Raw genomic sequence first — 27,983 nt, forward strand, 5'->3', positions numbered from 1 at the left:
AGGTTTGGGGAGGGGAAAATACGGGCCCCCTGGAAGGCCTCTGAAGCCCGGGGGAGGAAGTTTCTTCCCCCCCGCCCCCGCTGGAGGTACAGAAGGTCAACTAGGCCACGCCCACCATGGCCATGCTCACAGAGCAACCAAGCAGAGAACCCATTGCTGAAATTTTTGAAGCCCACCCCTGCATACACAGCCTTCCTGAGCTCCATTTTAGCTGCCAGAGGCTTGCAAGAAGCCATTGCAGCCATAAACAGGGAGCCCGTTTTCACTGGCAGAGCATTTGGGCCACCACTAGTGCCCTGACACAAGTGTTGTCAAGCTGGCCACACCCAACCCAGCCCCCTGAGTTCAAACACACTCCTGATGTGATCGTCAATGAAATCGAGTGTCAACCCTCTGTGTTGACATTCCATGCAGAGCATCGGCGGAGCCGGATCTCAGATTACAGTAGCTGGGTTGAGATGGATGAAGCTATTGGGTAACGTGATTTATGACACAGACTGAAGGGGGGAAAGTAACACGGGCAAAGTTCAGAAGCAGGTAAAGAAAGCAAAAAAGATGGCTGCGAATAAGAAATGCCTAATGAAGCTGTTAATAAATCACTGCCTTTTGTATTATAATATTGGGTCGCTTAGTATAAAGCAGGGGCATCGTTAGGGTACTTTACATCGAGTTTGACACCCCTCATCTAAACCCAGCGCAGGTAGCCCTTGAGCTACACCCGTCATGGAGCCTGCCCATTGCGGTTGTAAGTTATAATAGTCGTACACTCAGCTGATCTGTTTTTACAATATTTTTCACGCAAACGCATCAGTCGTAAAACAAATTGCACGGTTGTTAAGCAAGCCTATGTTTGCTATGGCATGGTTGTGCTGAAAATCGGAAATAACACAAACAGTTTCATTGTAAATCTTAAAACGCAGTTATGTGCCTGAAGGACGCTACCAACAGCCATAAATATGACCGAGTTTTCCAAACGGCTGAAGTGCGCATGACAGCGGGAGTGGGTGGGGTGAGTGTGTTGACGGTCAGAGCTTCAGATGCATGTCCAGATCAAATGGTTGCTAAGTGGTCATAAGTCAAGCACTAACTGCATTTGATTCATCCTAAAGAACCTTCCCAACTCAGCTCAAAAGCCACTGGGGTGTAGGTGCTCCATCAATAAAGTGTTTTGTTTTTTTAATTGTCTGGATTTCTATAAAGACTTGCCTTGAGCTGAAGGTTGGACTGGAAGACCTCCAAGGTCTCTTCCAGCCCAGTGATTTTGTTATTTTTTCCTAAGTTTCTTTTTCTGACTGTTAAGCAATTGGGGGCTCCCCCCCTTTTTTGTCTGATTATTTCACAACTTAAACTTAAAAAAACTTTATGGTCGCTTTGAAAGTACACGGATCGGCATACATTAAAATGAAATTTTGTTGCCTACAGCTCTCAAAGGGTCATCACCTCTAATATACACTAACATGGCAGAGAAAGAGAGGGGGGTGAGGGAGAGAGAAAGAGAGAGAAAGAGGAGAGGGAGGGAGGGGTAGAAAGAGAAAAAGAGAGAAAGAGGAAATAGACAAGAGGGGGGAGAGGAGAGAGAAAGAGAAGAGAGAGAGAAAGAGAGAAAGAGAGAAAGAGAGAAAGAGAGAAAGAGGAGATAGAGAAGAGAGAGGGAGGGAGGGAAAGAGGAGAGAGAGAAGAGAGAGGGAGGGAGAGAAAGAGAAAAAGCGAGAAAGAAAGAGGAGATAAAGAAGAGAGAGGGAGGGAAAGAGGAGAGAGAGGGAAGGAGAGAAAGAGAAAAGGAGAGAAAGAGGAGATAGAGAAGAGAGAGGGAGAGAGGAGAGAGAAAGAGACGAGAGAGAGAGGGAGAGAGAGAAGAGGGGGAGAGAGGGAGAGAGAAAGAGATAGAGGAGAAAGAGAGAGGGAGTAAGAAAAAGAGAGAAAGAGGAGATAGAGAAGAAAGAGAGGGAGAGAATAGAGAGAGAGACAGAGAGAGAGAAGAGGGGGAGGAAGAAGAGAGAGAGAAGGGAGTGAGAGAGAAAGAAAGAGAGTTAAAGAAGAGAAAGAGGGAGGGAGAGAAATAGAAAAAGAAGAGATAGAGAAGAGAGAGGGAGGGAGGGAGAAGAGAGAGAGGGAGAGAAATATGCATATAGCCACATACCAGAGTGGTAGGTTGATGTTTATTATTTTACTACCATAATTTATTATTTTATTATTATTATTTTATCATTTTTATTTCTTTTATATTGTTTTTACATCTGTGGAAGCCACTTTGATTTGCCATGAATCTTGCAAGTTCACCAGAAGGATAGCATAGGTAAGTGATGGCTAATATTTTTCTACAGGTGTGCCAAAATTGTGCGCACACGCGTTATCGCGCATGCACGTGTGCTCACCCACCTGTACATGCGTGTACGCCTCACCCCATGCACGTGCGCTTTCCCACCCCCCATGTGTGTGAGAGAGAGTTTTCATCCTTCCCAGGCTCCAGAGACTTTCCTAAAGCCTGGGGAGGGTGAAAAAGGCTTCCCGCAGCCCCCCAGAAGGCTGAAAATCAGCTGCCTGGCACATGCATGTGTGCCAGAGCATGTGTGGCACATGCATGTGTGAGGGGCGCTGTGCTGGCAAACATGGCTCCACGTGCCACCTATGGCACGCATGCCATAGGTTCGCCCTCCCAGGCATAGGGAACAAAACAGAGGTGGGTTGATTCCAGTTTGGACCAGATCAGCAGAGGAGGGTCGTTCTTCCCACCTGCCCGGACGCTTCTGCTCATGCGCGCATATGCAAACAAACTGTAATAAAAAAAATGTGGAAACCCACCACTGGAACAACGCTGTTATAGAATTGGGTAGCCCTGCTATATATACTTTCGAAACTTCCTTCCGGAGGGGAGAAACCTGATTTCCTTCTGATGCGTTGGACTAACGAGTTTTTCAGAATTTAGAGGCTGGATCAAGGGTCTCGAAACATGGCGACTTTATGACTAGTGGACTTCAACTCCCAGAATCCCTGGCTGGCTGACGAATTCTGGGAGTTGAAGTCCACAACTCCTGAAGTTGCCAAGTTTGGAGATGCCTGGGCTACATCTTTGAGAGGCAGAGTGTGTGGGTATCTGGTTCCTGAACAAGCAGAAATCATCGATATTTACCTTTTGCCAAAGACACGCTAACCGCTTGGATCTCCCACGTGGTGATGGAATCGGGAAGATGAAATAGTTCCCTGAAAAACACCAAGAAGAAGCTTTCCTCATCTTTCTATATCACGGACATTTCCACCAAGGCCATAAAACTCTTCAAAATCTTTAATACAGCGACTAGTCATCATAGGAAGAGCCGAGGTGGCGCAGTGGTTAGGGTGCAGTACTGCAGGCCACTTCAGCTGACTGTTATCTGCAGTTCAGGGGTTCTAATCTCACCGGCTCAAGGTTGACTCAGCCTTCCATCCTTCTGAGGTGGGTGAAATGAGGACCCAGACTGTGGGGGCAATATGCTGACTCTGTAAACCGCTTAGAGAGGGCTGAAAGCCCTATGAAGCAGTATATAAGTCTAACTGCTATTACTATTGCTATCATTAGACTTTTCACTCTTACATTAAGCCCTCATCCCAGCCCTCCAAGACCCATTGACAGATAGATAGTCCACGACTTACAAGCACAATTGAGCCCAAAATTTCTCTGGTTAAGCGAGACACGTGAGGTGCTAGGTGAGTTTTGCCCCATCTTAGGACCTTTCTTGCCACAGTTGTTAAACGAATCGCAGCAGTTGTTAAGTTAGCAACACCGTTGTTAAGTGAATGTGGGTTCCCCATTGACTCTTCTTGTCAGAAGGGGGCAAAAGGTGATCATGTGACCCTGGGACACTGCAACCGTCATAAATATGAGTCAGTTGCTAAGCGTCTGAATTTTGATCACAACGGTGGTAAGTGTGAAAAACAGTTCTAAATCCTTTTTTTTCAGTGCCGTTCTAACTTTGAATGGCCACTAAATGAACTTCTGCAAGTCGCGGACTATCTGTATACAGGCAAATATTTGGACTCAGCATCTGGTTCCAGGTTCCCTGGAGCAAGTGGTGGGATTCAGCCAGTTCGCACCTATTCAGGAGAACCGGTTGTTAACTTTATAAGCATTGGGAGAAATCTCATTTTGTGGTTTTTCCCACTTTACAGGGCTAATCCTGTAAGGAAGGCAGGAAGGAAACATTCTGGTGCTGTTTCTAGCCTAATCTGTACTGCCCTGCTTACAGAAACTGCCTCTCCAGTTAACCCTTATTACATTGTAACAGCTAAGGCGTAGCGCCCATTGACGTGAGCAATGTTGAGTTGGCCATGCCCACACGGTCACATGACCACCAAGCCACGCCTGCCCAGCTGGTCATTAGGGCAGAGAACCGGTTGTTAAATTATTTGGATCCCACCACTGTCTGGAGCCCAATATGTGACATGGATGAGGCGTTCCCAAGAAATGAAACATGACTTGTAAATGAGTTTCTGTTCTACTTACGTGAGGGTTTTATCCACAACGAAGGTTTTCCATAGCCAGCTCTCAGGGAAAAATCTTCGCAGTGTGATAAAGTCATCATCAAAATAATCTTCTTCATCTTCATCGTCAACTATGTAGAAAGAGATAGTCACCAGCTAAAGATGGCAGTTTGCTCTTTTCCGAAAAACCTTACAGCAAGGTTCTCCAACCTTGAGAGGTTTAAGACTTGCGGACTCCAACTCCCATAATTCCTTAGCCAGTCATGGAATTCTGGGAGTTGAAGTCCCCAAGTCTTAATGTTGCCGAGGTTGGAGACGCCTGCCTAAGAAGGAATGATAGTTAGGCCTCTTAACTTCAGATGTCTTAACAGTTGCTGCGGTGTCTCTGGAATTTCACTATGATTCAGGGGTGAAATGCTATCGAGTCGGACCGGTTCACCAGAGCCGATAGTAAAAACAAATGCTACCAGTTCGGGTGAACTGGTAGCTCTGATGATCAGCTGTGTGGCAATCAGCTGTCGCAGTGTGATCATGCGGCAAAACTGATTGTCACACAGCTGATCATTGGAACTACCGGTTCGGCCGAACCGGTAACATTTTTAAATGTTCTGACAATCAGCTGTGCGACAATCAGCTGTGCCGCGTGATTTATATTCGCTAGAAAGCAGGAAATCCTGCTTCCTAGAGAATCTAAACCACGCGGCTCAGCTGTCCCCCCCTCGCTGTTCTACTTACCTTAATCCTCCTTTTTCAGCACTACATGGTAGCACTTATGCACAAAGTGCGCATGCCCGTGCAAAACAAATCAGTAGCAGACTTCAAAGCATTTCAACCTGGCTGTGACCCCCTTTTGTGACTTTCTGACAAGCAACGTTAATGGGGTAACTGTGTTACCAATCTAGCAGCTTCAGTGATTCACTTAACAATGGTGTCAAGAAAGGGGTTCAATTGGGCCAAACCCACTTAAAACTGTGACATTTTAGCAACTAAAATTGGGATCATAAGTTGAGAACTACCTGTATACACTACGGCAGTGTTTCTCAACCTTGGTCACCTGAAGATGCGTGGACTTCAACTCCCAGAATCCCCCAGCCATTTGGCTGGGGAATTCTGGGAGTAGAAGTCCACGCATCTTCAGGTGGGCCAAGGTTGAGAAGCACTGCACTACAGTCTCTTGAAACTCCTTATGGACCAAAATAATTACTTACACGCAACCTAAGTCAAGGTTGCAATTCGAGGACTGCCTCTATATGCTTCAAAGGGACGTATTAGCCTAATTTAGTTTGGGAACATTCTGTCTGTGGGTGAGGAACAATGAATAAATCTGCTTTTCAGAATGATGACGTTTCTTTCTTGGGTTTGGAGGCTGACAGAAAGATATTACACCTGTTGTGAGGAAGAACGGTGAAGCTGGGACTCTTTGTTCTCAAATGTGCTTTGGGAGCTGACAGGAATTGATGTTCAAACATCTGGGTTGCCTTTCCTCACCTAACCTTTCCCTTTTCCTATTCAGCCGGCTCAGGGTTACCATACTTGCCTCTTGCAAGACCATGCGATCCCCAGGACTGGCGACGTAGTTTGGCAGCATAGCGGCAACAGTCAAGGAAGACTTCACGGCACTCAGTGTTCTGGATCCTTTTGGCACGCTCTTCACAGGGCCGGGCATTGCGAAGCAGTATAATGCCACCCTTGCAGCATTTAACCTGATTAGGTGTCTGGTATTTGCCAACTGCAGACGAGAGAGGGGGAGAAGAAGATAAAATATTGGTGGATGTCAAATGCAGAAACAAAAGAGATACTGATTTCATATCCCCTTCTTAGAATTCTGATTAGTCTAGCCCAGGCGTCAGCAATCCATGGCTCTGGAGCCGCATGTGGCTCTTTCATCCCTCTGCTGCGGCTCAAAATATGTGTCACAACTGTCAATGTGCGACACACACAAACACACATGTACATGACTTATTGAGCTTTTCAATCCCTGCTAGGACAACTATGGTTAAATCCAAGAAAGGAAAAGTTTCAGAAGAAAACAGAATGTTGAATTCAACCGGATATGATAGTTTCATGGCCTGTCAGGAAATAGTCAGGCACGGGAAGGGTTTTGTGACTCCCTGTGTTTTCTTTTCTGTGGGAAACAGGTCCAAATGGCTCTTTGAGAGTTTAAGGTTGCCGACCCCTGGTCTAGCCCAGCAGTTTCCAAATTTTTCTTTCTGATAGACCAGGCCTGCATTTTGCAACTTTTTGCAACTTTAAGATAGATGGACTTTAACTCCCAGAAATCAGCAGCTTGACACTCAGCTAGAATTGAAGCTGGCTTTTAAAAAATCCACTTTTTTGGTTTGGTCAGGGGAAAGGTTCTGAGTTCCTTGACTCCCAATTAGACTTCACAGTTTCTCTGCCTCTCCAGAAGCAATTCAGGCAAACAAGAAAACAAACAAAATAACTTTACTTTTTTTTTTTTTTTTTTACAATTTTCCCACCACTTAGTCTACACCAGTGTTTCTCAACCCGGCAACTTGAAGTAGTGGTGGGATTCAAATAATTTAACAACCAGTTCTCTGTCCTAGTGACCAGGTGGGTAGGTGGGGCTTAGTGGTCATGTGACCATGTGGGCGTGGCCAACTCAACATTACTCATGTCGATGGGCACTTTGCCTTAGCTGTTACATTGTAATAAGGATTAACGGGAGAGGCAGTTTCTGTAAACAGGGCAATAAAGATTAGGCTAGAAACAACACCAGAATGTTTCCTTCCTGCCTTCCTTACAGGATTAGCCCTGTAAAGTGGAAAAAAACCAAAAGAAGATTTCTTCCAACAACCGGTTCTCTGAACCTCTTAGAAAGTTAAGAACCGGTTCTCCCGAATAGGTGCGGACTGGCTGAATCCCACCACTGACTTGAAGATATGTGAACTTCAACTCCCAGAATTCCCCTAGCTGGCTAGGGAATTCTGGGAGTTGAAGTCCACTCATCTTAAGATTGCAAAGGCTGAGAAACACACTATATCAGATCATTATGCAGCTTTTGAGGAGGACTACATAACCCGAAGGTTGGCAACACAATGCTTTCCGATATTTAGACACACCCTTACCTTGCAGTACCCCCAACAGAGGTGGGTTGCTCCTGGTTTGGCCTGGATCGGGCAAACTGGTAGTAGTGGTGGTGGGAGGCTCTGTCCACCCACCCTTGAACCAGTAGTAGAAAAATTGGCAACCCACCTCTGCCCCCCCCACCAAGTCATTCATCCATTCCTATATTCAGTCAATCAATTGTATGTATGTACGGCATTAAATCAGCTCAAAATGGCCGACATTTTGTGAGATGATCAAATCTCGTGAGATTTCAGTAGTCAAGATGTGAGATGAAAAAGCTGAATGCCCATGAGATTTAGAAGACGCAAAATTCAGGAGATTTGAAATACAAATCCTACAGCTTGGGAACAACTCTGAAGATACGAAGAATCCACTGTTACTTTGTCCCTCTAGCTATTACTAAATACAGATACTCCTTGATTTACACCTATTCATTTAGTGGGCATTGGAAGTTACAATGACACTGAAAAAAATGACTTACGGCCAGTTTTCACACTTACAACTGCTGGGGCATCCCCATGGTCACATGATCAAAATCCAGATGCTTGACGGCTGGCATGTATTTACGATACATGGGTCATGTGATCGCTATTTGTAACCTTCCCAGCCAGTTTATGCCAAGCAAAATCAAACGGGGGAAAGCCAGATTCACTTAACAACCCTGTGATTCACTTAACAATTGCAGCAGTCTCCAACCTTTCTAAGTTGACAGCTTGGACCGGCGCGGTGGGGTCATTTCTGCAGGCGGCATTGTGCTCTCCACTCACACGAATGGAGTTTTATGCGCAAGTGGAGGATGCTTCCACTCTGGCGCAAAGCTCCACTCGTGTTCACTGCAGGCATTTGTGCTTGTGTGCGAAGATCCACTCAGGTGAGTGGAAGGTGCTGACAGCGGAAAGCTCCATTTGTACGAGTGGAGCTTCGTGTGCATGTGAAAGCACCTTCCACTTCGCGCACATGCTTGCCCATTTTTCCAGCAGCCCTATTTCAAACAGGCTGCAGCCTGCTAGTGGGCTGTGGCCCGGGGGCGTGGGGGACCCCTGTTCTATATTACAGCACTCCAGATAGTGCTGTAAAGCACTATGGGGCAGTATATAAGCCTAAATTCTAGCTTGTATTTGTATTTGTATTTGCATTTGCATTTGAATGAAATTCAATGGTGAAAAGAGTAAGGTTCTACATTTAGGCAACAAAAACGAAATGCACAGGTACAGTATAGGTGGTACCTTCCTCAATAGTAATAACTGTGAAAGGGGTCTTGGAGTCCTAGTGGACAACTATTTAAATATGAGCCAGCAGTGTGTAGCAGCTGCCAAAAAAGCCAACACAGTTCTAGGCTACATAAACAGAGGGATAGAATCAAGATCACATGAAGTGTTAATACCACTTTACAATGCCTTGGTAAGGCCACACTTGGAATACTGCATTCAATTTTGGTCACCACGATGTAGAAAAGATGTGGAGACTCTAGAAAGAGTGCAGAGAAGTGCTCCAACACTGGTAGTCTTTAAGATGTTGTCTGAAACGGTATAGGGTTTCGTGTGTAGGCAGGGGGTTGGACTAGAAGACCTCCAAGGTCCCTTCCAACTCTGCTATTGTATTGTATTGTATTGTATTGTATTGTATTGTATTGCATTGCATTGTATTTGTATTTGTATTTGCATTTGCTTTTGCATTCCTATTTGTATTATTTTATTTTTTATTTTTGTTTTGTTTTGAAATTTTATATTGCCGCCAACTCGCACATGGAGACTCAAGGCAGCTTACATGGATACAAAAACTATATAAAAGAAATAATAAGAATAAAAATAATAAAACAATAAATTAGTAAAATAATAACACCCACCCCCCCCCCAGCAACAACACACATTCATACAAACCACTTAATGGGCTCCATCCTGCTCTGGGTCCTCCCCGGTCTATTATTAATTCTGGCTCTCCCCAGTAAAGTTCTTTGCTTAAATTGGAGCAACTGTGTTCCTAGAATCACAACGGAGAACCTCATCTCCCAGCATTTACCTTTCTTGTCTATCTCCTGTTGAAATGACAGGGAGCGCTTTTTTCGGGAAGCGTTTTCTTCACATCCATGTGCTGTGGAAATGAAAAGGAAAAGATGAACAGAAACTCAATACGTGGCATCCTTCAGTCTCCAAAGACTATGGTGTTGTGTTCTGGAAAGAGGTCTTAAAACAGCATCTGGTGTGGCTAAAAAGGCTAATTCGAGAATGGCAATCCCTTCCACACTGAGGGCAGTTACATTCTGTCCCCTGCCCAGCTCCCAGATTTCGCTGATTCCGGGACTGTCTCTTTCCCTCAGCCTGCTGAACAATTGTCTCTTCGAATTGGAGGAGGCCATGCTGTGTCTTTAGCCTCCAAGCTGAACGATCATAGGTCAAGTTTTCCCAGCTGTTAACGTCCATTCCCAAGGCCTTCAGATCCCTCTTGCAGATATCCTTATATCGTAGCTGTGGCCTCCCTCTGAGGCACTTTCCCTGCACGAATTCTCCATACAGGAGATCTTTCGGAATCCGACCATCAGCCATTCTCACAACATGAAACTCAATAAATAAATAAATACATACATAAAATCCCACTAACAGTATTAAAAGGACAAGGATTCCTGATGGACAAGGAGAGCTGCGGTTTCTCAGAAACGGAAGAAGAAAATAAATACTTGTCAGACAGTAAAGCAAGTGAATGGGCGCCAATGAATGCCCAGGCTACTAGAAAGTTGTCAAAAACCTGTGAGATTTGGTTGAAATTTCAGACAAGAGGGCACAAATTTAAGAAGAAGAAAAGGGCATTCTCCTTGTGAGATTTTGACAGTTTTAACCTTACATCTCTCTGAGCCAGCCAAGAGGGTTATTTCATTTCTTCCCCTCACAGCTTTGCAATTTCTATGATTTATTTTCTTTATGACTATGAGGATTGAAACTGCTGATAATTGCCCCTTTCTTTTCCTTCAGGACCAGAGGTGGTATTCAGCAGGTTCTGACCAGTTATGGAGAACCAGAAGTGGAAATTTTGAGTAGTTCGAAGAACCGGCAAATGCCTCCTCTGACTGGCCCCGTCCCATCTATTCTCTGCCTCAACTGATGAGGAGGAAATGGGGATTTTGTAGTAACCTTCCCCTGGAGTGGGGAGGAAATGGAGATTTTACAGTATCTTTCCCCTGCCATGCCCACCAAGCCATGCCACGCCCACCAAGCTGCGCCCACAGAACTTGCTGAATACCAGTAAAAATGTTTGAATCCCACCACTGTTCAGGACTGGTTACTCACCCTTCCGGAGGGGGCTTTGCTGCCCGCCGGCACGAATTGAGAGACCAGCATCGGCGAAGACACCCAGGGAATCCTCCCCACCGCCAGCAGTGCAGCCGAGATCATAACTTTTCATGGCCTCAAAAACCTGATTTCAAGAGGGAAAATAAATACGCGTGTGGAAAGATGATACGGCCAGGAAGGGAGAGGGATCAGAGAAAAAGAGAGACTGCTTCTATTATCGGTGTGTGATGTTTCACTGGACCAGTGTCTCTCAGCCTTGGCAACTTTAAGATGTGTGGACCATAATTCCCAGAATTCCCCAGCTAGTTTAACTAGAACAAGAACAGGTGCAAACATACCATATTTTTCGGACTATAAGACGCACTGGAATATAAGACGCACCAAGATTTTGAAAAAATAAATTAAAAAGAAAAAAAATTGCCTTCCCTGTCCCCCAGGAGCACTATGCATGCCTCCCAAACCCTCTGCACCCCAATTCTTTTGTGAAAAACAGGGCATGCAGAGAGTTTGAGAGGCCTACAAAGTGCTCCTGAGGCCGGGAGGGCAAAAACGAGCAAAAAATGGGCCCGCTTTTCACAAAAACAGGTCCATTTTTTTGCAAAAAAACAGGGCATGCCAAGCACTTGGAAAGCCTACAGAGTGCTCCCGGGGGCTTGGGAGGGCAAAAACACACCCATTTTCACTCATTTTTGCCCTCCCCAGCCCTCAGGAGCATGGCCTAAGATGGGCAGTCAATAAATATAAATGAATGAATAAAAATAAAATAAAATAAAAAAAATAAAATATGAATAAATAAATACTGCTAACAAATAATTCCCTCAACACTGTCAAACTATTTACTAAGTGTGCACTACTATTAATCTTCTCATCCTTCCGCTCACCCATCCCCTCCCACTTATGACTGTATGACTGTAACTTTGTTGCTTGTATCCTTACGATTTATATTGATTGTTTCCTAGTATGATTTGATTGCTTATTTGTACCCTATGACTATCATTAAGTGTTGTACCGTATGATTCTTGACGAATGTATCTTGTCTTTTTATGTACGCTGAGAACAGATGCACCAAAGACAAATTCCTTGTGTGCCCAATCACACTTGGCCAATAAAGAATTCTATTCTATTCTATTCTATTCTATTCTATTCTATTCTATTCTATTCTATTCCATTCCATTCCATTCCATTCCATTCTAGTCTATAAAAATTATTTTATTTCTCGTCCTACCCTCAGGGGCCCAAACGTGCCCATCAAATTCCCAATCATCATAGCTATCTTACACCAGGAGTTGAAACAAGGAGTTGTGTCCCCAAGTGAGTCAGAAGAGTGGCTGAAGCAGAAGGCACCATACCTTGCCTTGTGAGAGTCGATTCTTCCCATTGAGAGCATAAACGGCAGCATCCGTGGCAGAGAGAGAGACGAAGGATTTGTCATCCGTGTTTAGGGTGAGTGACACGCGGGACTGTGGCTTTAGACGGTCTATGTTGGACGAGGAGCGAATCTCCAGCTGAAGGTTAGAAAGACAGAGTGAGGGAGAAGGAGGACAGCCAACCACAACTACTTCCTTGATCTCTAGGTGGGAGAAGTGACAACTTCATGAATGACCTGGGAATTCCAGAAGCGCTCTCCGAAATATTTGGAAAGTAATGGGTTGGTCTTTCCTTATTTTTCCTTCCTTGCTCTCTTCCCCTCGTTCCTTCTTTGGCTTTGGCTTTCCTCTTTCCCTTTCTCCTTTCCTGTCCCTTCTTGCAAGCTCAAATGCAAAAGGGGAAACATTTCCCCTTTTGTTCTGTTTTCGGTGGCCTAAAGGTGGAGCTCTTGCCTCACAAACAGGAGGTTGTGAGTTCGATCCTAGGTAGAGGCAGGTGTAGGGTCTCCTGCTGGGCAGAGTTTGGACTAGATGACCTGCAAGTTCCCTTCCAACTCTGTTACAATCTGTTACTTCAGTTTGTTTTGATAGCCCTCTGCCAATGAAAATGAAGCTCAGGGGGTCACTGCATCCCATTTTCGGCCGCAACGGCCCCCTGCAACCATCTGCCATTGAAAATGGAGTGCGGGGGGCTGTGTGCATCCCCCACGTGGTCCATTTTTGCTGGCAGAGGCACTGTGGGCCGGTCCTTTGCTGTTTCCAGGCTGGCCCCATGGGCCAGATCTAAGCAGTCTGTAGACCGGATTCCAGCCAGTGGGCCTTGAGTTTGACACCCCTGCACCAGGGGTGGGTTCCGGGCAGTACAGCCCGGTAGGGGCGTACCCGTGGCAGCTGGGAGCAGCGGCCACTGTACCGGAACAGTGGCTCGTTGGGCGCACCTGCCTGCCCATTCTCCTTACTGCTTTTTGAGGGAAATGGGCCAATTGCACATGTGCGCACAGCGTACAGCGCTTCGGTGACCTCCGCCAAGCAGCTGGAGCGTTGCAGGGTGGTGGTGTGGCACATGCGTCTGCAGCGCACGTGCCTGAGGTGGACGCCTGGCCCCGTCGCAGCGTACCAGTTGCGACGGGATCCGGGACCCACCACTGCCCTGCACTACACCAAAAACCAAGCCAAGGCCGGAACGGAATGCGGGTATGTGGCAGTGAGTGAAACAACTGACTGTCTTAGAAACAAATCACTGGCACAAAACTCTGGAGTGGATTCGGAAACGCAGACCCCTCCTAAATGCAACATACCTTCCCCTCGCAGCGGGCGATCACCTCCAACCATATGGAGTTAGAGACAATTTCATCCCCAAGGCGGTAAAAGGCCACGACACGAAACGTTGGCATCAGATTGGGTGTAATGTGAATAGTGGCTGCTAAGTGAGAGCCACGCGGAATGCTGCTTACAGAGATGATGTCCCCTTTGCTCAAAACCTGCAAGGAGACAGTCAAAAAAGTACTTAACACAGAGGCACATCTTCTAGAAATTAAAAATCAAATCAAATAATAATCCCATAATCCAGTACAGGTAGTCCTCAACTTACGGCCACAACCGAGCCCCAAATTTCCGTGACTGAGTGAGACATTTGTAGAGTTTTGCCCCATTTGGCAACTTTTCCAGGCGCAGTTTTGAAGTGAATCACTGCCGTTATTAAATTAGTAACGCGGTTGGTTCGGTGAATCTGCCTTCCCTATTGCTGGTCAGTAGGTCGTCAAAGGTACATGGCCCAAGGACACTGGAACCCGTCATAAATAGAGGCTAGTTGCCAAGTGAAGGGGTTAGAATTGCAGGCTACTTCTGCTGACTGCCAGCTGCCAGTAGTTCGGCAGTTGGATTCTCACTGGCTCAAGGTTGACTCAGCCTTCCATCCTTCCTAGGTAGGTAAAATGAGGAGCCAGATTGTTGGGGAGGGGGCACAATAGCTGACTCTCTAAACTGCTTTGAGAGGGCTGTAAAGCTCTGCAAAGCACTATATACTGTATTTTTCGGAGTATAAGACGCACTAAGATTTTGAAGAGGCAAATAAAAAAAAAGGTTTTTGCACTCTGCAGACCTCTCAAAAATGGCCTGTTCCCCCCCCCAAAGGGCATGAATAGCCTGTAGGAGGCTTGTAGAGTGCTCCCAGGGGAGGGGGGGGTAAAACGAGCAAAAGATGGCCCATTTTTCACGAAAACAGGCCAGTTGTTTGTCAAAAAAGGGCATGCATAGCCTTTAGGATGCTTATAGAGTGCTCCCGGGGCCTGGGAGAGCAAAATTGAGCAAAGAAACAGCCCGTTTTTCACACATTTCTGCCCTCCCCAGCCCGAAGGAGCACTCTGAAAGCCTCCTAAAGGCTAGGCACGGCTATTTTGGTGAAGGTGGCAGGGTTTCGGGAGGCAAAAAATGCTGTATTCAGTGTGTAAGACACACCCAGATTTTCAGCCTCTTTTTTGAGGGAAAAGGTGCGTCTTGTACTCCGAAAAATACGGGCAAGTCTATTGCTATTATGGAGGGATAATTCCAATGAAAGATTTATCATCTATTTATTTATCTATCTAATCTATCAATCTACTCTATCAATCTACTCTATCGATCTAATCTATCTATCTATCTATCTATCTATCTATCTATCTATCTATCTATCCATCCATCCATCCATCCATCCATCCATCCATCCATCCATCTACCCATCTATCCATCTATCATCTACCTAACTCTCCCTCTATTTATCTATGTCTTCTATCATCTATTATCATTCATCCATCTATGGTATCTATCTATCATCTATCTATCTATCTATCTATCTATCTATCTATCTATCTATCTATCTATCTATCTATCTATCATCTATATATGTATCTATGTATCTGTTTATGTGTCTGTCTGCCTGCCTGCCTGTCTGTTTGTCTGTCTATCTATCCATCCATCCATCATCTACCTCTCTCTCTCTCTCTCTATGTCTTCTATCATCTATCTATCTATCTATCTATCTATCTATCTATCTATCTATCTATCTATCTATCTATCCATCCATCCATCCATCCATCCATCCATCCATCCACCCATCCATCCATCCATCATCTGCCTACCTCTCTCTATTTATCTACCTCTTCTATCATCTATTATCATCCATCCATCTATCTATCTATGGTATCTCTCTCTCCCTCCCCCCTCTCCCCCCCCTCTCTCGGGCCGGATCTGGCCTGCCGGCATTGATTTTGACACCCCTGATCTAGGTGTTCATCTCTGTTTATCTGGGTGTTGATTTTTAGGGAGGAGCTGTTGTGGTCCCTTTATTTCCCCTTTAGCTTTTCGATTGTCTCTGTTGAATGGTATTTAGCTGTTGTTTATCTCTATGTACCTATTGATGGCTGATCTGTCGGAATAACAGGCTTCCAGGAATTCTCTGGCGTTTTTGGTCTAGGGTTCTCACAGTTTCCCAATTGAAGCTTTGGTTATGTGTGTCCATGTGTTGCGCAATTAAGGAGTTTTCATAATGTCTCCAGACTGCTAGTTGGAGTTCATGGGTGCACACTGCTAATTTTCTTCACAGTTCTTCGAGCAGACGCCCACCAAGACTGACAGGAAAAGCCACTTGTGTATAAAGAGAGAGAACCACAAGATTCTCATGAATATCTCCCACCAAACCTCCTGAAGGGACTCACCATGTAATAGATGCGGGTGAAGGCAATTGATCCAATGGGTGTCAAGTCAATTGTGTGGGTGTCTCCAATATTCAAGCCATAACTTTTGCGATTTTCAATGATCAAATAGTTGCCTCTGGAAGACTTGGTGGCCTTGGCGGTCAGGGTTGCTTCTGCTGGACTCTCTGTTCCCGCTGTTAGCTGTGGGAAAAACAAAGATAGTCAGGGTCTTTATAGACATACTGGACAGAGGGGATGACCTGTGGTGGCACAGCCAACATTGCAGGCTAATTCTGCTGGCTGCCGCCTACCAGCAGTTCGGCAGTCCGATTCTCACTGGCTCAAGGTTGACTCAGCCTTCTATCCTTTCAAGGTTGATAAAATGAGGAGCCAGACTGTTGAGGGCAGTAGGCCGACTCTATAAACTGCTTAGAGAGGGCTGTGAAGCTATGTGAAGCAGTATATAAGTCTAAGTACTATTGCTCATATGGAGAGACAGTTCCAATGAAAGATTTCTATCTATCATCTATATATGTATCTCAGGGATGGGTTCCGGCCGCCATTATTACCGGTTGGGTAGTAAAAAAAAATGTGGGTGGGCGTGCTTCCCTTCCCTGCATGCGCACAACATTTAAAAAGGAATAAAAAGTACATTTTTTTCAATGAAGATTGTTCTGCACATGTGCAGAACAGAAAATCAAGATGGCGCCACCGAGGATAGAACTGGTATGGTCATGTGTCCCCTGGAGTTACTACCTATTCGGCCGAACTGGACCAAATAGGTAGGAACCCACCTGTGATGTATCTATGTATCTGTCTGCCTATCTGTCTATCTATGTTTCTGTCTGTCTGTCTGTCTGTCTGTCTGTCTCTCTCTCTCTCTCTCTGTCCGTCCGTCCATCCATCCATCCATCCATCCATCCTCTACCTAACTCTCTCCCTCTCTCTATTTATCTACCTCTTCTATCATCTATTATTATCCATCCATCCATCTATGGTATCTATGGTGTCTGTCTGTCTGTCTGTCTGTCTGTCTATATCCATCCATCCATCCATCCATCCATCCATCCATCCATCCATCCATCCATCCTCTACCTAACTCTCTCCCTCTCTCTATTTATCTACCTCTTCTATCATCTATTATCATCTATCTATCTATCTATCTATCTATCTATCTATCTATCTATCATCTATCTATCTATCTATCTATCTATCTATCTATCTATCTATCTATCTATCTATCTATCTATTTCTGGGTTGGGAAAGTTTTATGTACAGGTAGTCCTCGACTTATGGCCACAATTGAGCCTCAAATTTCTACTGCTAATCAAGTTGTTAAATGACTTTTGCCCCATTTTATGACCTTTCTTGCCACAGATCTTAAGAGAATCACTGCAGTTGTTAAGTGGCTTCCCTATTGATTCTGCTTATCAGAGGTTTTGTAAGTGTGAATAGTGGTCATAACTCACTTTTTACAGTGCCGTTGTAACTTCAAACGATCATTAAATGAACTGTTGTAAATCAAAGGCTATCTGTACAATATGCATACATATACATATACATATACGTACACGTACATGTACATGTACACGTACACATACACATATACATGTGTACCAGTGGTGGGTTTCAAAATTTTTTAGAACCTCTTCTATAGGTGTGGCCTGCCGACCATGTGACCGGGTGGGAGTGGCTTGGCAGTCAGGAGACTTAGTAGGAGTGGCTTGCCAGCCATGTGACTGGGTAGGAGTGGCTTGGCAGTCAGGCGACTGGGTGGGTGTGGCCAACTTGTAAAATGTGGTGAAACTCACTTAACAACGCTCTTGCTTAGCAACCAAAACTCTGGCATTTGAAGCATGGAAGTCTTAAAGCTGTCAAGTTACAAGACCCTTGCACCCCTAACCCTTTAGGAAAAAACCCCCAGGGGTGTTCAAACTTGATAGCTTTAAGACTTGTGGACTTCAACTCCCAGAATTCCTCCTCTCGTTCTTCATCTTGATGATGTGCGGACGGGTGGGGGGAGGGAGATGGAACCGGTTCTAAACGGCACTGTAGATTTGTGGAACCTCTTCTCTAGAAGAGGTTAGAACTGGCAGGAACCCACTCCTGATGTGTACAGGGCGGGGCATAACCTTTTCCTAAGGGGTCACAGCAAGATCGACAGCAGTTTACAACTTCCGCGACACCTCATTTTAAAGCCCATAAAAAACTGAATTGAATGAGCTATTAAATGTTAAATTTGCTTTAAGAATGGCTGGAAAATTCGATTCGGAAGAACAAAGGATCATTGACAGAATAAAATGCATTGCCTTTCGAGAGGCTCGCGATGCTGGAGCGACGTTTATCAATCGAAAATGGATTGCAAACAAATTGAAACGTCATCCGGATTGGGTTACTGATAATTGGAACAAAACAGCCCAAGAATGTTTCACAAAATTTGGAGAAGGGCGTCCTCTGCAACTGTCCCAAGAAAGCAAAGCCATCATTGCAACTGGCAGTCGCAAACAACGAAAAGGAAACCGAAAAGTGGCCCAAGAAATCCTTCAAATTCGTGGAAAACAAGTTGATCAAAGGACAATCGGCCGATATCGAGAACGAGAAGATTTGAAGCCATTCCACGTCATTTGCAAACCATTGAAAACTCAAACACACGTTCAAGATCGGCTTTGGTTGTGCGATTGGTTGTCTGAATGGACCGAGGAAGATTTTCTTCATTTGGCGCCATCTGACGAATTCTTCGTTTATGCCATTCGAAAACCGAATTTCCAGAACGATCGAATTTGGGCTAAAGACGTCGACGACATCGCCAAACATGAACGATATCGACAAATCGTTCGCAATCCGACTTGCATCGGGATTTTCGTCATTTTCACAGCCAAGAAACTGCATTGGGTTTTGAAGGATAAAGGGGAATCCTGGGATGGCAGTTATTTCCGTGAGAAAATTTTATTGGAGAATTATTATTTCTCAGTGATCCAGACAATGTCTTGGTGGTTGGTGAGGCTGTCTTTCTTCATGACAAAGCTCCTTGCATGCGTGCAAATGCGACTCAGCAATTGTTAAAGGACAACAATGTCGAATTTTGGGGCAATGACGTCTGGCCGGGAAATTCGCCAGATCTCAATCCGGCAGAGAACATTGGGGCCATAATTAAGGATGAAGTGGAAGCTCTGATGATTCAGGAGCAAGGTCAAAATCGATATTCGGTTGAAACTTTGAGAATGAATTTGGAAACTGTGTTGAAAAATCTGGAAAATCGAACGGAACTGTTTGAAGATTTGTTGTGTTCTTATCCACCTCGTTTGAATGCTGTTCGAAGGGCTAATGGTGGTCATACTGACTATTAAATCGTGTCAATAAACTCAGTTTTTGATGGGCTTTCGAATGGTGTATGAATTATTTGTGTTGTTATTACAAGTGTTGCTGTGACCCCCTAGGAAAAGGTTATGCCCCGCCCTGTATTCCCATTTACTGTGAACGAATAGACATTACACACAGATTTTGCTGTAATTGTCTTTCTCCCTCCCCTCCTGTCCCCTCCCTTTTGATGGGTGAACCCATACCATGACAGTGACTGAAGAAGAGCCTTGAGCAACATTGATTCTGTAGTTCACATTTCCCTGCTCATCGGTGTTCTGCTCTTCATCCATGGGAGATTGCGCTCCGGTTATGCTGGTTCTGAAGCGGACTGGGAGGTTGGGGGCTGGCGAGCCATCCGGCAGTGTGATTCGAGCCTGGAGAACGTGGAAGAAAATCCAGAATGTTTTCTTAACAATGATAAGTGCTCTGGGCCTTTCAGAATTCAAACAGACAAACACCAACCATACAAGCAGTCTAGACTTAACAAGTGTCGGTAACCAATGGCTTCTCCTTAAAATCCCGAAGCCTGAAGCATTTCTAAAACTTTCCAACTGCGTTTCAGATGATCCATTGCAATTTAAGGATATGTTTCATCAAAAGAATGACCTCTGGTGGTTAAAAGTTATATCTCTAAAACCCAAAACAGCTGATGGATCCACACCCAGGATGCAAATTTAGTCCCCTGACCCGTTCTTGAGGTGGGAAAATGCACATATCCTCATTTTTCCCCCAGCCTCTTTATTTATTAAGTTTATTTATTTATTTAGACTTAGAGTCAGTGACTCCGAACGGCTTTTAAAAAGTTGACATCTACCCATTCTTTCTAAACAAAATTATCACTGAAATGCCGTCTTTAAACTTGATTTTTATAAGTTTACTGTTGCAAAAGTGAAATATTGGGCTTGCTTTTTTTAAAAAAAAGTCAATGGTAATACAATAGCAGAGTTGGAAGGAACCTTGGAGGTCTTCTAGTCCAACCTCCTGCCTAGGCAGGAAACCCTATACCGTTTCAGACAAACGGCTATCCAACATCTTCTTAAAGACTTATAGTGTTGGGGCATTCACAACTTCTGGAGGCAAGCTGTTCCACTGATTAATTGTTCTAACTGTCAGGAAATTTCTCCTCAGTTCTAAGTTGCTTCTCTCCTTGATTAGTTTCCACCCATTGCTTCTTGCTCTGCCCTCAGGTGCCTTGGAAAATAGTTTGACTCCCCCTTCTTTGTGGCAACCCCTGAGATATTGTAACACTGTTATCATGTCTCCCGTAGTCCTTCTTTCTATTAAACTAGACATACCCAGTTCCTGCAACCATTCTTCATATGTTTTAGCCTCCAGTCCCCTAATCATCTTTGTTGCTCTTCTCTGCACTCTTTCTAGAGTCTCCACATCTTTTCTACATCGTGGTGACTAAAATTGAATGCAGTATTCCAAGTGTGGCCTTACCAAGGCATTGTAAAGTGGTATTAACACTTCACGTGATCTTGATTCTATCCCTCTCTTTATGTAGCCTAGAACTGTTGGCTTTTTTGGCAGCTGCTACACACTGCTGGCTCATATTTAAATGGTTTTCCACTAGGACTCCAAGATCCCTCTCACAGTTACTACTGTTGCGCAAGGTACCACCTATACTGTACCTGTGCATTTCGTTTTTGTTGCCTAAATGTAGAACCTTACGCTTTTCACCATTGAATTTCATTTTGTTAGATAGTGCCCAATGTTCAAGTTTGTCAAGGTAATATTGGTATTGGTCAGAGTTCTGCCATTTTCTCCTTCTTTAGGCCAGTGTTCCTCAACCTAGCAACTTGAAGGTGTGTGGACTTCAACTCCCAGAATTCCCCAGCCAGTCTAACTGGCTGGGGAATTCTGGGAGTAGAAGTCCACATACCTTCAAGTTGACACACCTTCAAGTTGACATGTTGGGAAACTCTGATCTAGACTAAGCGGTTGGAAAATTGTAAAAAATGTAAGGTTAGGGTTACGGTTAAGGTTAGACTTTTCCCCTGACCAAACAAAGATTTCTTAAGCCACCTTCGTTTCCAGCTGCTTTACAAACCAGTGTCAAGCTGCTGAAGTGTGTGCCAAACCCTGTGTTTGGAATTCAGAAATGTGAAGGACAACCAGAATCAACATGCGCCCATTCTCACAACCGCCCTACCCAAGATGGATGATGAACAGGGCAAAAAAAAAAACCACAGCACATACCAGCACTTCGTAGGGAGCATTGGGCACAAAGTAACGCTTGGTTTTCGACAAGTCCACTGAGTAAGGCGATGATATAAATTTAACCGAGGTGAGTTCTTGTTCCTCCAGCTCTCCACCTAGGAGAAGGAAGAAAAGGTCAACAAGCCACCCTTGAATTGAACCACGTTTTACAGAGATGCTGCCCAGGTTAGATGAAAAGAAGGTTAACAAATCAGTAACATATACAGGTCGGCCTTCTTTTAGCAACCATTCAAAAGCTACAGTGGCATTGGAAAAAAGTGACTTATGACTGTTTTTTCACACTTACGACCGTTGTAGCATTTCCCCATGGTCACGTGATCAAAATTCGGATGTTTGGCAACTAGTTCTCATTTATGACAGTTGCAGTGTCCTGGGGTCGTGTTGTGCGATCCCCTCTTGTGACCCTTTGACAAATAAATTCCCTGGTGAAATATTTATTCATTTCCCCACCATGTTACTAAATTAACAACCGCAGCGATTCACTTCACAGCTATGGCAAGAAATCGTGCAAAACTCACTGAACAACCATCTCGCTTAGCAACAGAAATTTTGGGCTCAATTGTGGCCGTAAGCCAAAGATTGCCTGTATTTGCTTTGTTTCTCTCATCAGTGTTCAGGCTGACTCATTTCACACAGTGGGAGCTTAAAGTTTCTTAAGGTGAAGGTAAAGGTTCCCCTCGCACATATGTGTTAGTCATTCCTGACTCTAGGGGGTGGTGCTCATCTTCATTTCAAAGCTGAAGAACCAGCGCTGTCCAAAGACGTCTCCATGGTCATGTGGCCAGCATGACAAAGTGCCAAAGGCGCACGGAACACTGTTAGCTTCCCACCAAAGGTGGTTCCTATTTTTCTACTCGCATTTCTGCATGCTTTCAAACTGCTAGGCTGGCAGAAGCTGGGACAAGTTTTATTTATTATTATTATTTATTTTATTTGAAGCTTTTATATGCCGCCCAATTCCAAAGGACTCCGGGCGGCTTACAGGAAAACATAAAAAAACACATAACAACAATACAATTTAAAACAACAGTCATCCCTCATACATTCATTCTAGTCGGGGCCGGACCTCAAAAGTGAGGTCAACAGCCCCAGGCCTGCTGGAACAGCCAAGTTTTTACGGCTTTCCTGAAGGCCATCAGAGTGGGTATGGTCCAGATTTCCGGGGGGAGCTGGTTCCAAAGAGTCGGAGCAGCCACAGAGAAGGCTCTCCTCCGAGGGCCCGCCAGCCGACATTGTTTGGCCGACGGCATCTGAAGGAGGCCCAATCTATGGGATCTTACTGGCCGCTGGGAGGTATGTGGCAGCAGGCGGTCTCAAAGGTATCCTGGTCCTAAGCCATGTAGGGCTTTAAAGGTAATAACCAACACCTTGAATTGAGTCCGGAGACCAATTGGTAGCCAGTGCAGCTCACGGAGGATAGGTGTAACGTGGGTGTACCTCGGCAATGGGAGTAATGGGAGTTCACTTTGTTATGCGGTGCTAGGGATTCAAACCGCTGAACTGCCAACCTTTCTGATCAACAAGCTCAGCATCTTAGCCACTGAGCCACCGCGTCCCTTAAAGTTTGTTAAACAAGCCCAAATTGATTGAGTTTATATATCAGGCTCAGCTACAAGCTCTGGTTTATAAATCACAACGGCTAGACTCATTCCATACTCTCAACTCTCAACCAAATAAATACATTTAGCAGAGGGTTTGAATCTGCTAGGGATAAAGTGAGATGGGGCAGTCAGTGGGTCAATCCCATTGTATGAAAGAGGTGACGCAGCTTTAACAGGAGGGCTTTCAAATCAGGCTTTTAATTGTGCAGTGGCTTTGCCCCATTGACAGATTTCATAAAGAGTCCAGAGACTGCATTGTCTCCTGTCTATAGGATTTCCTATACCTTCCCCTGCCTTTTTATAGAATAGCAGAGTTGAGGGGACCTTGAAGGTCTTGTAGTCAACCCCCTGTGTAGGCAGTAAAACCCTACACCACTTCAGACAAAAGAGATATTCAACATCTTCTTAAAAACGTCCAGTGTTGGAGCATTTACAACTTCTGCAGGCAAGTTGTTCCACTGATTAATTGTTCTATCCGTTTCTCCTTAGTTCTAAGTTGCTTCTCTCCTTGATTAGTTTCCACCCATTGCTTCTTGTCCTGCCCTCAGGTGCTTTGGAGAATAGTTTTTCTTATCCCTGGAAAATGGTTAAGAAAGGAAAGGCTGATACAAGTAGTATCACCTGTAGGACCACCTAAGAGCCGAAAATTTATTTTGTTATAAGTGAGCTTTTGCCCCATTTTACGACCATTCTTGCCACATTTATTAAGTGAAAGACTGCTGTTATTAAATTATTAACACAGTTGTTAAGTGAATCTGGTTTTCCCCCTGACTTTGCTTTTCAGAAGGTCGCAAAGGGGGATCACATCACCCTGTCATAAATGTGAGTCAGTTGCCAGACGTCTGAATTTTGATGACAAGACTGTGGGGATGCTGCAACCATCGTAAGTGTGAAAAGCGGTGTGAAAAATAAACCCTGGTGTGGAAGAGGTTGTAACATTGAAGGGAGAGTGCATTCTAGGCACTAGCAGGCCAAATACTTCAGATTCTGACTGGGGACTTCATAGCTAAGTAAAACATCCGGTTGACCTTGTTTGGCTCTGAATAACCCTGAGGTGGAAGTTGTCAGCCCTTGTCAGTAGATCGGACCAGGAATCAACGACGCTAAAAGTACAGGCACCGTATTTTTCGGAGTATAAGACGCTCCGGAGTATAAGATGCACCAAGATTTTGAAGAGGCAAATTAAAAAAAAAAGTTTTTGCACTATGCAGACCTCCGGAAAATGGGTCCATTTTTTGTCAAAAAAAGGACATGCATAGCCTTTAGGAGACTTGTAGAGTGCTCCTGGGGGCTGGGGGGGGGGAACAAGCGAAAAACGGCCTGTTTATCACTCATTTTTGCCCCCTCCAGCCCCCAGGAGCACTCTACAAGCCTTCTAAAGGCTCTGCACGGCCATTTTGGTGAAGGGGGCGGGGTTTCAGGAGGCCAAAAATGCTGTATTCAGTGTATAAGACACACCCAGATTTTCACCCTCTTTTTTGAGGGAAAAAAGGTGCGTCTTATACTCTGAAAAATACGGTAGTCCTCAATGTGCGACCATAATGGAGCCCAAAATGTCTGTTGCTAAATGAGACATCTGTTAAGAGAATTTTGCCCCATTTTACAATCCGTCTTGCTACTGTTGTTAAGTGAATCACTGCAGCGGTTAAGTTAGTAACACAGTTGTTAAATGAATCCGGCTTCCCCATTGACTTTGCTTGCCCGAAGGTTGCAAAAGGGGATCAAGTGACACACAAACACACACCCCGTGGACACGGCAACTGTCATAGACATGCTAATTGCCAACATCTGAATTTTGATCACATAACCATGGGGAGGCTGCAACAGTCGTGCGAAAAACGGCCATGTCACTTTTCAGAGTGCCATTGTAACATTGAACAGTCGCTAAATGAACTGTTATAAGTCGAATGCTAACTGTAGTCTTCTTGAGCTTGTCTATAAGAACCGAATCTTGCAAGTCTACTTGTCCTCCCCCTTTTTATATTCCAGTGAATTAGGGAGGTTTCTGCCTGAGCCATTTCCCAATGTTATCTGGACATTCAGGACAGTGGTGGGTTTCTATTTTTTTTTAATACAGGTTCTCTCGTGTGCACGCACGCTCTCTCTCTCTCTTGCATGATGCTTCTGCGCATGTGCAAAAGCATCCGGGCGGGTGGGTGGAGGCTCCCACCATCGCCACTACCAGTTCAGCCGAACCAGACTGAACTGGGAGCAACCCACTTCTGATTCAGGAGTTAAAATGTTTTAACCTTTCTTCTATTGGCAAGAGAGCCTGAATATTTACCTCAAAGTCATCTCCCTTATCTCTACAGAGGTTCTCCAACAGGGGTGGGTTTCAACCGGTTCACGGCGGTCCCCGCGAACCGGTTGGTCGGCGAACCCAGAAGTAAGTAACTTCCAGGAACGGCGAAGGGCCCACCCGCCCGCCCGCGCTCCTTACCGGTCTTTGAAGACTTCTGCGCTTCCATGCAGGCGCATGGCACATACAGCGCCTGCGCGATTCTCCGCGAGCAGCTGGATAGCACATACAGCGCCTGCGCGATTCTCCGCGAGCAGCTGGATGGAACATACAGCGCCTGCACGATTCTCCGCGAGCAGCTGGATGGCACATACAGCACCTGCGCGACTCTCCACGAGCAGCTGGAGCATTGCGCAGGCGCTAAGACGCATGCGTGAACTGAGCGCGTGCATGAGGATGCCGCCGGCCCCGTTTCAACCGAACCGGTTGGAACGGGATTAGCAACCCACCCCTGTTCTCCAAGATTAGATTGGGAGTCAAAACACATGTTAGATGTAAGCTGTGGCCAATTCAGCACTGTAGCCACGAAAATTCCAGGGATGTGTCCATGAAATTTACAATTCAAAGGAGATGTTCCTGTTTTTTTTTTAAGTTTAGGGGTTTCATATACTTTTACCACCAGTTTGCAGTGCACTGAAAATATGTGTGAGAGAGTGCCTTCCATGCATGCACGTGGCCTCCCATGCATGCGCTTTGCTCTTCCGCACGCATGCACATCAGTGGTGGTTTACTACTGGTTTGGCCCGGTTTGGCTGAACTGGTAATAGTTTGGCGGCCTGGGTCACTGGAACCTGCAGCAATCCAGGCCTGCCATGCCCCCGAAATGGTTCTCCCAGTTCTCATCTAGTTTTTTGCTTCTGTGCATCTGCAGAGCAATTTTTATTGCATTTATGGTCAAATGCGCATGTGCGCAGAGTGCAAAATTGCACGCGCACCGAACCAGCAGTAATGCCGGCAGCAACCCGCCCCTAATATGCATGGCTTAGAAAACGTGGCTAAATAAGACAGGTGGACCAGGCCCACCTGCAGGTCACCACTACAGATTTCACTCAAACCGGTCCGAACCGGCTGAATTGTTTAAGAGCAGCCAGGCCTCGAGATCTAAGGCTGAGCTCTAAGCCCAGGCTTCCATCGACAGTAAGGCTACGAGTCCTAAGTAATAAGGTTTAACAATTGAGAAATGAGTCTCTGGCCTGTTTATAGATCACTTCTTGTCAGTAGCTTATGAAGCCATCATGTTTCATTTTTGGTACACCGCTCTCCTTTCATTAAACAAGGAAGTGGGGATGGAATAATTTCCTTTCTATTCCCTCTCTGACAGCGCAAGTAAATCAAGTAAACCCTGGCAATACACCTCTACAAAGCCCCAAAGAATGAATTCACGTAATGCCACCTGACAGCATTCTTTCCCACATGTGTTGGCTGGAAAGTAATATAAATTTCGCATAAGCGAAGGCATCTTCTCCCTTGCCACCATCAAAGCCTTGAAAAGCGTGAACGATTCCTGCTTGCGTGGAGTGCAAAACACCCTTTCACTTTTATTTCTCCTTTATTGGTACCCTTCTGCTATCTGATGTGCTCAAGATACCCGGGGCAAACCTAACACATTTGGGAGGGACCGAACTGGAGAAAGTATTTTGTTCAGTGGTCTATAGAAGAAATAGATCAGACATCCAGCCCTTGCTTATCAAGGGAGACCGAGTGGAGCAAGTGGCCAGTTTTAAGTTTCTGGGTGTTATCATAACAGAGGACCTGACCTGAGGCACTCGCATGTCAACACTGGTCAAAGGAGCCCAGCAGAGATTATACGACCTGAGACTTCTCAGGAAACAGCAACTGAATGAAAAACTGCTGTTGACCTTCTACCGCTGCACCATAGAGAGTATTTTAACTTACTGCACCTGTTTATGGTTTGCCAAATGCACAGTGGCAGATAGGACAGCACTCCAGAAGGCTGCTCAGAGAATCATTGGTTGCCCTCTTTGGAAGAGCTTTATAGCTCCCTCTGCCTTAAAAAATTCAAAACATTCTTATAGATCCATCTCATCCTGGAACCTCTCAGTGGTGAAATTCAATTTTTTTTACTACCGGTTCTGTGGGAGTGGGCATGGCAGGGGAAGGATACTGCAAAATCCCCATTCCCTCCCCACTCTGGGGCCAGCCAGAGGTGGCATTTTTTCGGTTCTCTGAACTACTCTAAATTTCCGCTACCGGTTCTCCAGAACCTGTCAGAACCTGTTGAATTTCACCCCTAGCACCTCTTTTTTTGAACTATTAGCATCTGGCAGACGGTAAAGGAGAATAAAAACAAGGACGAATAGGCTGAAAAACAGCTTCTATCCCAGATCAGTAACTATACTGAATGCTACTGAATAGCGCAATATTAATGCAATATCAGGGCTTTTCGATTCAACTGTATAGAACGTGAAGGATGTATGTTTTGTTTTATGTACAATGTACACTGAAGATGGCATTTAATTTTGTTGTACGAGGTGCAATGACAATAAAGAAAACTATCGAACTATCGAACTATTGAACTATCAAACTATCGAACTATCGAACTATCGAACTATCGAACTATCGAACTATCGAACTATCTATCTATCTATCTATCTATCTATCTATCTATC

The 27,983-nt window shown here is 45.0% G+C and overlaps 1 protein-coding gene across 1 annotated transcript in view; it reads right to left on the bottom strand.

Moving 5' to 3' along the window:
* Positions 1–27,983, bottom strand: part of LOC116504233 (complement C4-like) — a 90,114-nt gene that overhangs the window by 38,240 nt on the left and 23,891 nt on the right. Inside the window, 10 exon segments of the mRNA XM_032211124.1 lie at positions 3,131–3,201; positions 4,481–4,589; positions 5,996–6,187; positions 9,568–9,639; positions 10,830–10,956; positions 12,182–12,337; positions 13,498–13,680; positions 15,892–16,071; positions 19,434–19,604; positions 21,433–21,548. Of these exon segments, the coding sequence (XP_032067015.1) occupies positions 3,131–3,201; positions 4,481–4,589; positions 5,996–6,187; positions 9,568–9,639; positions 10,830–10,956; positions 12,182–12,337; positions 13,498–13,680; positions 15,892–16,071; positions 19,434–19,604; positions 21,433–21,548 (1,377 nt within the window).

This window comes from Thamnophis elegans, chromosome 2 (assembly GCF_009769535.1).
Source record: "Thamnophis elegans isolate rThaEle1 chromosome 2, rThaEle1.pri, whole genome shotgun sequence".
Lineage (NCBI taxonomy): Eukaryota > Metazoa > Chordata > Lepidosauria > Squamata > Colubridae > Thamnophis > Thamnophis elegans.